The sequence below is a fragment of the Eptatretus burgeri genome, chromosome 14 (assembly GCF_056783735.1).
Source record: "Eptatretus burgeri isolate ZD-2024b chromosome 14, Ebu_testis_v1, whole genome shotgun sequence".
NCBI classification, from domain to species: Eukaryota; Metazoa; Chordata; class Myxini; order Myxiniformes; family Myxinidae; genus Eptatretus; species Eptatretus burgeri.
In genome coordinates, this window is record NC_140974.1 from 41,847,196 (window position 1) to 41,856,963 (window position 9,768).

General features: G+C 45.2%; 1 protein-coding gene across 4 annotated transcripts in view; it reads left to right on the forward strand.

The window, feature by feature from the left end:
- The window catches only part of SWT1 (SWT1 RNA endoribonuclease homolog), a 92,818-nt gene extending 84,761 nt beyond the window's left edge, over positions 1 to 8,057 (forward strand). For all 4 annotated transcript variants that reach the window (XM_085854494.1, XM_085854493.1, XM_085854491.1 and 1 more), the window contains one exon: positions 7,366 to 8,057. In XM_085854494.1, coding sequence (XP_085710620.1) covers positions 7,366 to 7,510 — 145 coding nt within the window. In that variant the 3' untranslated portion in view covers positions 7,511 to 8,057. The remainder of the gene's footprint in view (positions 1 to 7,365) is intronic.
- The last annotated feature ends 1,711 nt before the right edge of the window (positions 8,058 to 9,768 follow it).

A 9,768-nucleotide genomic window follows, 5' to 3' on the forward strand; every position in this document is an offset into this window, starting at 1 on the left:
CCCTCCCCCAGATGAATGGCGTCTCCACGGTGAATTCCACCCTGCTGTGGAAGAAGACAAATGCAGCGGCGAGGGAGCGTCCCCGATTTGGCGGGAAAACGCTTCCTCCATGAAGGTTCCCGCATGTTCTGGAAGATTCCCGCATGTTCTGGAAGGAGGGCGGGGCGAGAGCGGAGGGGCGGAGCGGGGGTAATAAAAAGGACGCACGGAGCGTTCGTTCTCTCTCTCTCTCTCTCTCTCTCTCTCTCTCTCTCTCTCTCTCTCTCTCTCTCTCTCTCTCTCTCTCTCTCTCTCTCTCTCTCTCTGTCTCTGTCTCTGTCTCTGTCTCTGTCTCTGTCTCTGTCTCTGTCTCTGTCTCTGTCTCTGTCTCTGTCTCTGTCTCTGTCTCTCTCTCTCTCTCTGTTGCTGCCACTCTCTCGGGCGTTTCTGGATGTCTCTCGGTCGTTGCTGAATCTCTCTGTCGTTGCTGGAGTTGTTGCTGCCGCTGGACGCCGCGGAAGGAACTGTGCTGCTTCTGCCAGAGCTGTGTGAAGATCTGGGCTCGTGTCCGAGTCGGGAGCTTGGAGCGGTCGGTCTGTGGAGGTCCGGGCGTCGTGGGGGAGACGCGGGCTGGAGGCGCGGCGCTGCTGTGTCGCGCGAACCTGCGCGTGTGTGTGGGGAGAGCCGGAGAGAGCTCGCCTGCCGCTTGGCAAGGCCTGGGCGCAACCGCGGCTCCGCCAGCTGCCGTGGGGATGGGACGTCGTGACTCGCCCCATCAAGGCACCACGAGGGTGCAGGTAACCTGCAACGGTCTCGTGGGACTCTTTCGGTCTGTCAAGTCCCACGCCATAAAGACCCAAGAGGTCCAGTCTGATTCCCTTGTCTATGAGGGTGGTCTTTTTCCTGGGGTTTTTCTTTGAATGCATGTTGCGGCGCCGAGTCCGACAAGTAAAACTGTTAAGTAAATGTACCTGTGAATAATAATAATAGTCGGTTGTAGTCTTTTCGCCTTGCCCGTGTCTTTGTCCCCGTCCCGCAGTCTTCAACAAACAACTGCATGCGTGTTTTTTCCATCATTGCTTACCTGCATGACTGCATGATTGTTTGCATATGTGCTGTATAATAAATGTGATTGTGTGAATGTTAACCCGTTCGTTGTGTCCTTTTTCCCCCATTGGAACGCCATATTGCATCTCGGAATAATAGTTGGTTGTTAAATACCGATAATAGAATTGGGTCTGGCCATAATACCCGCTCGGTTATCCCAGTATGGAACGAAGCAGTTCGTGTCCAAACAGGCCTTCGCCGAGGTACGGTTCCTCGGTAGGTTACCCGCGCGAATACTTAGGTATATCGATATTCGGCGATTGACCCTGTCGTGCGCGGGTAGAATACGGACTGGGCCGTGGTGGGATTAAAAACCCACCCATGACTGGTTTCTGGCGTTGTTCCAGAAAGTCACGACTGGATTGTCCGTTCGGTGGGCGAGCGGCCGTTATTGATTAACGCGGTCACTCGCACGCCGGGCGAGCGTAGATTCGTAACAATATATATATATATACATATATATATATATATATATATATATATATATATATATATATATATATATATATATATATATATATTGTTGCGAATTCGCGCCCGCCGGCGTGCGATCGGCCACGTGACTCGAATTGCGGCACGTCGCCCACCGGACGGACAATTCTGTCGTGACCCTCTCGGACTAACGCCGGGAGCCAGTCACGAGTGGGCCTTTCGGCCTCACCACGATCGTGGCAATCGGCCAACCGCGTGGGATAGGGTTGTTCGCCAAACTCGACCTGCCTAAGTACCCACGCGGCTGGTAGACCGAGCGATCGCACCACGCCGCAGGTCGACTCCGGACACGGGCCGCTTAAGCGATCCGTTCCGGACTATCGGGATAACCGAGCGGTGTTATCGTCGGCCTCGATTGTTCCGATTAATTATCGGGCGTATTAAGCCCACTACCAACCCTTTACGTGAAGCAAGATGGAGATTCAAACGAAGGAAAGGACGCAGCGAAACGGGGAACAATTCAACATGCAAGCACTTTATTCCACGGCACACGGAGAGCACACATATACAGCCAAACAGAATGCACATATATCAAATGCTACAAAAGAAAAATGACGCAAAGATACTACCGACTACGCGGGCACACGGCAACACTTAAACAGTTTTACTTCACAGACTACGCCAACAACACATTTACTCAAAAGCAAAAGAAAAGAAAGCCACCCTCATAGGCAAGGAGGCAGACGGGCCCTGTGGGCCAATATTTGTGCGGGACCTGAAGGAGCGGTCAAGTCCGCGAGACCGGGTGGGTCCCACCCGCGTCTTCGTGCTGAGCCGCAAATGTGGCAGCGCGGCGGTGCCCCGACTTCGTGCTCCTTCGCGGGTTTCGTTGGCACCGCTTGGAGTGGGGTGGGAACGGGGCCCCCTTTTCGCACTATCTCAGCGCGGGGGAAAAGGAGGGGGGGAATTGTTGATGCTCTGGGGAAAGAGTATAACTGGCTTGCTTGGGTCCCGTGACGAGCGATTCCACCACGACCTCGTCGCCGACCGCCGTCTTCCTTGCCTCGGACCCGAGCTCCTCGGACTCTTCCCCCAATTCTCCTCAGCCGACTGCCGAAACCACCGGGACACCCTCGCCTCCCGACTCCACTCCGCTCTTCCAAACTGACTCTGCCCCAGATTCGCCTTGCGCTCGGCGCTTTATAGGCCGGCAGGAGAACCCATATGCAAATTTCTGGATCAGAATGAGCTCGGGAGCGGAGCCACGCTCGCCCATTGGACGGAGAAAAAGGGGCATGAATCTCCCCTGATCCTATAATTTGCATATCTCGATTCCACACAGACGCGCCTGGAGGCAGGGCCAAATCGCCCAACGCTTGCTGATTGGACAGATCAGAAGTGGGCGTGTAGCATTCCTGATCCGAATTCTCCTCGGAAAGGCCGCATTTTGCACTCGCGGCTCGGCGCGTATCTTGTACGAGCCCAGGACAGCCCGACGCTCGGTGCTCACAGGTGGTGCGGGAATGGCCGCAGAAGGAGAGAGGTGAAGGTGGTGGAGGGTTTATGGTGGTGGTTTATGGCCATGGTGCCGTTTGGAATGGCGGTGATGCGATGTTTGCGGGAGCGAGTTGTGAAGGTAAAGATCGTGGCTGTTGTTGTTGTGTGATGGTTGGAGCGTGGTTGGTTCAAAATCAAGATAGAACAGAAAAATGGCTATCTCAAAGCGTCGCAGCCCGACTGAATCGCATTTATCCCCTCTAAACAACGGGTTTGGGGCTAACGACACATGTACTTACAGAGGTATCTCACCTATGGGACCTGAATGGTGGTTTGCAAATTTCCACAACCGTAACAATATATATATATATATATATATATATATATATATATATATATATATATATATATATATATATATATATATATATATATATATATATATATATATATATTGGGGTGTGTCTAAATTTTGAAATTAATACTGGCCAGGTTGCCATTGTGTCCCACTTGAGAATAAAATGATATATGCCAATTTATACGAAAATCAGAGTGTATTTAGAACTTGCTCAAAGCCAGAAAGATTTACTACATATAGCAAAATGCGCGATATTGTAGCTTATTTTAATTCAATGCTAAACCATCCAAACAATGATATAAAACACACAAAGGGAACAGTCCCTGTTCAAAATGATATAACAACAAATAAAAAAAAACAATCACTGATTAAAGTTATCAGTTCCCTTCACTTCAGTGGCCTTCACTGATTTTGGGAATTTGTTTCTGTGGTACTCGACCATTTGTAGTTCAAATTGTTTTTCTTCCTCATTGCGGAGCAGGGCTTCATTGAAGGACTGCATAAGAGCGACTCCTCTCTCTCTCTCTGCCAAATCATTTGTCACTTGTAGGGCAGAAATGATATTTGTTGCCTCATTGTATGATTTGTTTGCCTCCCATTGTTCTGGGTCTTCTTCAAGAAAGGTTTCATCCAGTCCCAGGATCTGGAGCAGCTTGATGGTGGAAGTGGTAACGAAGTCGGGTAGTGCCATAGTAGATGGATCTTTTATGGGAGGAAGCCTTTTTGGGGGTTCATCAGATCCCTGGTTATTGTGCATGTTGTGGACCATGCAGCGCTTTTCATCGACAGTGACGGAGTCACAGAAAAGGCTGAGGCCAATCAAGGTCTCCGACAAATACCACAGGTGTCTGGAAAATGCAGTCAAAGCAGCATTTGAGACTTCCTTGTCTGGGTAGCTATACAGTGCCTTCAAGAATTGAAGATCATTCCTTGGGGCTTCGCCGGCTGATGGACAGGTGAACCAGTATTTAACATAGGTAGTGGTCACAAAAAGTGACACTCGAAGTGCTTCCACACCATGCGAGAGTGGGATTGTACAGATGCCCTCGTTGTGCTCTGGTGCTGTTGGATGTGGAACTGATCTCTGAAAAGCCACATCTTGATGGCATAAATGGCACATGCCATCCAACGCGCACGGTGAACTGCCCCTGGGTACCTGAACCTAATTCCCTTTGGTGGAGTAGCTCCGAGGAAGATGACTGTTAACTGCAAGAGCTCTTCGTAGTCATCTCTGGGGTGCTTAGTATTCAGTTGCTGCATGGCAAAGGTGATGATACTTTCTCGAATGTCATCTACATGCTCTGATGCATCTACATCATCCAAAGCTGTGCGATACTTTGATTGATCAATGTTTGGCAAGAAATCACGGAAATGACTGAAGATTTCGATTTTTGGAGACCTAAAAATGTCATACAGTGAAAAAACCTTTTCCAAAACAATTTCAGACACGTGATGTCGACAGGCAAGGTTCAGAAGATCCTTTCCTAACTCTGTTTCGAGTTTTATGCAAACGCCGTCCTTTATACCTGTATTACTTGCTGTTGTGTCGAAACATAAGGCCACAATTCTGTTCTCCAGTTCCCAGCTCCTTATCTCAGCCATACAGGCCTCTGCCATAATGGCAGCAGTGCCGGAATATAGTTTGGGGATGGCAAGAAGCTTGGTTACCTCCTTGCCAGACACCATAATAGGAAGTCGATCCACAGACAGTTGTTCAGTTCCTGTGTAATTGGGCATTATCTTGCCATCCCAGTGCAATGTTAGTGGAACGAGTGGATGAAAAGATTCACGAATCTCGGCTGCGAGAGCTGCACGTTGAACTTTTCTTGCTTGTTGGACTGAAGAAGGACTGATCATCAGTTCACTAACTGGTGCTGTAAACTGATCGGACGTCGCCATGGCAGAAAAAATATAAGTAGCATTCCTGCTGCTGGTTTTGGTGCGATCTAGCGCTGCTGCAACTTCACGTGTAACTACAGAGATTTTTCCCCTTTTCTGCCGCCATGATCCAGAAGATGTTGAAGGTTTCTTTGGTTCTTCTTCTGAGCTATCTGCAGATAATGCTGTTTCCTCAGATGATGAATCAAGCACGACAACATCTGTCACTGCTGCTGAGCTTGCATGATGTTGTTCCTCACGCACTGCAACTGCTGCTGATCTCGCCAGTGCTCTCTCTTCTTGCTTTGCGAGTTTCACGTCAATTCCTGCAATCGAACCATGTCGTCCTTTTCACGCTGAGCCTTCAAAAACTGCCGATCCTCTTCTATCTTGATCATCGTCATGGCCTGTTCATGTGCAATATCAAAGACATTGTCCAAAGAATCCCTGAAAGCATCACGCTTTCCCTCTTCTGTCGCTGACTTCCTTGTAATATTTTGTTTCAGGCCCTGCCATTCCTTGTGAAGACGTCATAGCTGATCCCAGAGATGATTCTTAGACCTCGTTGGTATCCGTGCTCATTCCCAAATTTGTAGGATCATTGTGACAGTTTCCTTCACACTGTCATTTAGACTATGTTCTTTCTGTATTTAAAAATCAAACAGCACCTTGAGCACCTCTCCTCGTGAAGGTAGCTTAGCACAACTGAAGTGATCTTCTGTGCCACCAATCAACCAAATCTCAGTCTTTTTCTTAGTTAACTTCGCCATTTCTCTTGCAAACAAGCCAAACAATGGCAAACAACCAAACATTGAATGGAATAAGCATCACAAAGATTACATCAACAGGCAGTCGAGATAAATAATACAAAGCTGTATGCTGCAGCCAATGCCCTGCGCTATAAAATTGTGTCACAATTTATTGTGAGCTGTCGGTCGAATGTGTGGTGCTGCTTTGCACTGTCAGGCTTCGCAGGCGAGATGTGCTGTGCATTGTGCAGGGCTGTCTTTGGAGAGGGTAACTCAAAAACAAAACTTAAAATTAATAATAATTATGTTTTATCTATTTTGCTTTGGTGTGTCACCAAAAAAATATTATGGTTGGCCACTGGCCACAATGCCAGTAAACACAGCAGTGACCGGCTTTAAGCGCAACTGTGTATACCTTTGGTCTCGTTGAGCAAGTAGTAAATGTTGTGCTATCAAGTTTTAATTCTGGATATGGTGTTTTTGTATGAAGTGGCACACAAATTTTACCTGGCCGATATAAAATATCAAACTTAAATTTTTCATGTAGTCATTAGACACACCCTAATATATATATATATATATATATATATATATATATATATATATATATATATATATATATATATATATATATATATATATATATATATATATATATGCCTTCAAAAATATTCTTCTCCGAAACAGCTGAACAGATTGAGCCAAAACTTTACAGATATGATCACCAATCCAAGAGGAACAAAATGTTCTCCATCTATGATGTCGTAGGTCACATGCTGTCACAGCTATGATTTTTTTTGAAGAATAAACCTTTCAAAAACTTGTCCAGAACGGCTTGACAGTGGAAGGGGAAGCTTCACCCACATGTTCCCAAGCCTTGGGGATACAGGGTGTTCACAAATAAGTAATAGGTTACATGGTCTGGCAGCCATGTTTGTATTGAATGAAAATCTTTAAAAAAAATTATTTATCTTCAACCTCGTCATCAATTGACTTGAAACTTCACAATTATGACCCAGTTAGTCATGGGGAATATGTTTTAAATTTCAACCTGATCGGACACGCGGTCTCGCAGGAATAATTATTTAATATTTTGAATCTGGGTTCAGGTATTTAAATCAAACTTGGTACAAGTATTCTAATGATGTAATTATGTGGGCGGGGGCATATCTGTCGACGTCGCTACGTGAAAGAGTGCCCTTCGAGTTTTTTTATTTTTTTTTACATTGATTTATTTCATTTTAAATGTGTTTACTAATATTACATGTTTGTATTTGCATACAAATCCCCCATCATATGAACTGCACCGAAAATGATGTCAGTTACCCATTAATTTCTTATCCCTTCTGTGCATGTGCTGTGCAGACAGAGGTTGCAGGTGGGAGCTGAACAGCTGGCAGTCATACTGGGTCAATTGCAACAGTTTTGCCAAGCAATATGGCTTTACTATCAATTGCAACAGTCAAGTAATTGCAACAGCCAAGCAACTGCAACAGTCATTGCCTCGTAGTATCATAGGCCATTGTACTTCCGCAACAGTCCACAATCCTTTGAAAATGGCTTTACTATCAGGAGGGTTAATTGTACAGTGCGGGTCATCTCAACCTTGAAGTGGTTAAGCTTTCAGCTTTTGTTTGTGTTTATTATTGTTATCTGGAAGGAAAATTGTCTTTTCAGCTCATTCAGTTATGCCTTTTTTCAGTGTTAAAATCGATTATCATCATTTGTCAAGGGTCGATAGAGTTGCTATTGAAACTGCTACTGATATTTCTTTTATTGTTGTGTCAGAAATGGCATCATGATTTTGAAGTTATCACACCTAGATGTAAGACATCCACCTTTCGCATCTACTCTTTCCACTTCCACAAGGAAAGGAGACATACAAGGCAGTACTCCACAATAACTACACCAGAAATTGGTCAATCAAATTCCCATTAATTGCACTTCTATGTTCTTACAAAATGACTTGTTTAAATTTGCAATATTTATTTATAGTTTTATTTATTTTGAGCTATATGCTTACTTTGTCAACAGGCAATTAAACAGTAACAACCCTCTGTCTGTCTGTGTCGGTTTTTAGTTTTGGTTTATCCAGCTGTGAAACTGGTAGCATAGATAAATAGTTTGAGTTGAATTATAGAGTAAAGCAAATTGGAAAAAAAACTTCCTTTCTTTCAACGAAGACTCACATTTGCTTTTAACGCTCAATGTTGTTGTTTCTATAACTTGCTTAGAGAGGGCATCAAGACACCTCCACCTGCTTGTCAGTTTGTTTGGTGTTTGTGTCGTTTAACAGTCGTGTGTGGGTGTGGGGCAGCTCCACAACGAGCCTTTGATACTATAAAAAATAAAATAAAAATACAAGGATCTGTTCTTACGAAAAGGTTAAGTTCCCATTTTTTTGACGATTATGGAATTGTTTATTGTACATCACCACCTTCCAGCAGGTGGTGATGTACAATACACATTTAAAGTGAGATAATTGGGATCCCACCTCTCTCCCTCACCCCCCTCCCCAGCACTATTTTTTAACCCCTTAAAACTGTTCTGTGCACCCCATGAGTACAACGACTGGTTTTCAACTCATTCCATCCATTGATTCAGGTTTCTCAAAAAAAAAAATTCTTCAAGGGTGAGGCCCATGAAAGAGCAAAGGTAATTGACAATGGAGGTAGCAGGGAGACAGTTGGGCACAACTTGCAAGGGGATAAATGGACAGGGAAGCAAAAAAGAGAGAGAAGGGAGGAAACACTGGAATCAGCAAGTAAGAGGGTTGGGTTAGGAAGGGTTAATGAGGTCAAGATCAAGGGTGAGGATGGGGGATGACATGAGGTGGCAGTGTACTGCTTGCTTGAAGCCCTGGAGGGAAGAGTGAGACAGCACACCCTCTGGAAGGCAGTTCCATAAACAGCAGAAGCAAGGAATACGAGTTGGTGTGCAGTCAGCCTGAATTTTGGAAGTTAAACGAGGAGGAGGTTTGTGTAAGAACGGGTGTATCCTCGAGTTGCTGGGGAGGTCGGATGATTGAAAGAGAGCAGAGGGAGCAATGTTAGAGAATAGACTGTAGAAAACAGAGATCATCAACTTGCCTGCGATGTGAGAGCGGCAGATTTGTGCTTCAGCCCAAATCTCATGAGATTCCATTCATCTTGAGAGCTTTATAGTCTACATAATCCAAGAGAGACAGATATGATGCCTGACTGCCAGCCCATAGTGGAGGGCTTTACTCATTTGAGCTATGGACAAAGGCCTTTTACTGAGTGGATCTGATTTCCCCACCCCAAGGAAAGGTTTGAATCGACAGAGGATGCTAATCTGTGGTTGGCTCTGGAGGCCAGCTTTGCTATGTTTAGCCTAGGAAAGTTCATGCTAATGGTGAGGCCTAGAAGTTATGGATAGTGAAGCTGTTCCAGATGACCACGGAAATAGATGGGGTTATTTGATGATCATTCCAGAGTGATATGGTGACACTGAGACTTTCAAGGATTGAAGGTTGTTCCATTTATCAGACTACAGTCTAATCATTTCCAGATCAGCAAATAGAGAGAGATGCAGCTATTCTGCCTGTTAAGCAGAGGGATGGGGGTACTGTCTGACACAATGTGGAGTCATTTTCAAAAAGGAAAGAGGGTTTTAAGAGCATCAGAGGTCATCGTTCTCGTAATGTTCCCACTTCTGCGAGTGAAGATCTTTTTACTGCCTAAAAGCTTCCTGTGCACACACTGAGTATAACCAATTTTCAATTCATTATGCTCAGTGCTTTAGGAG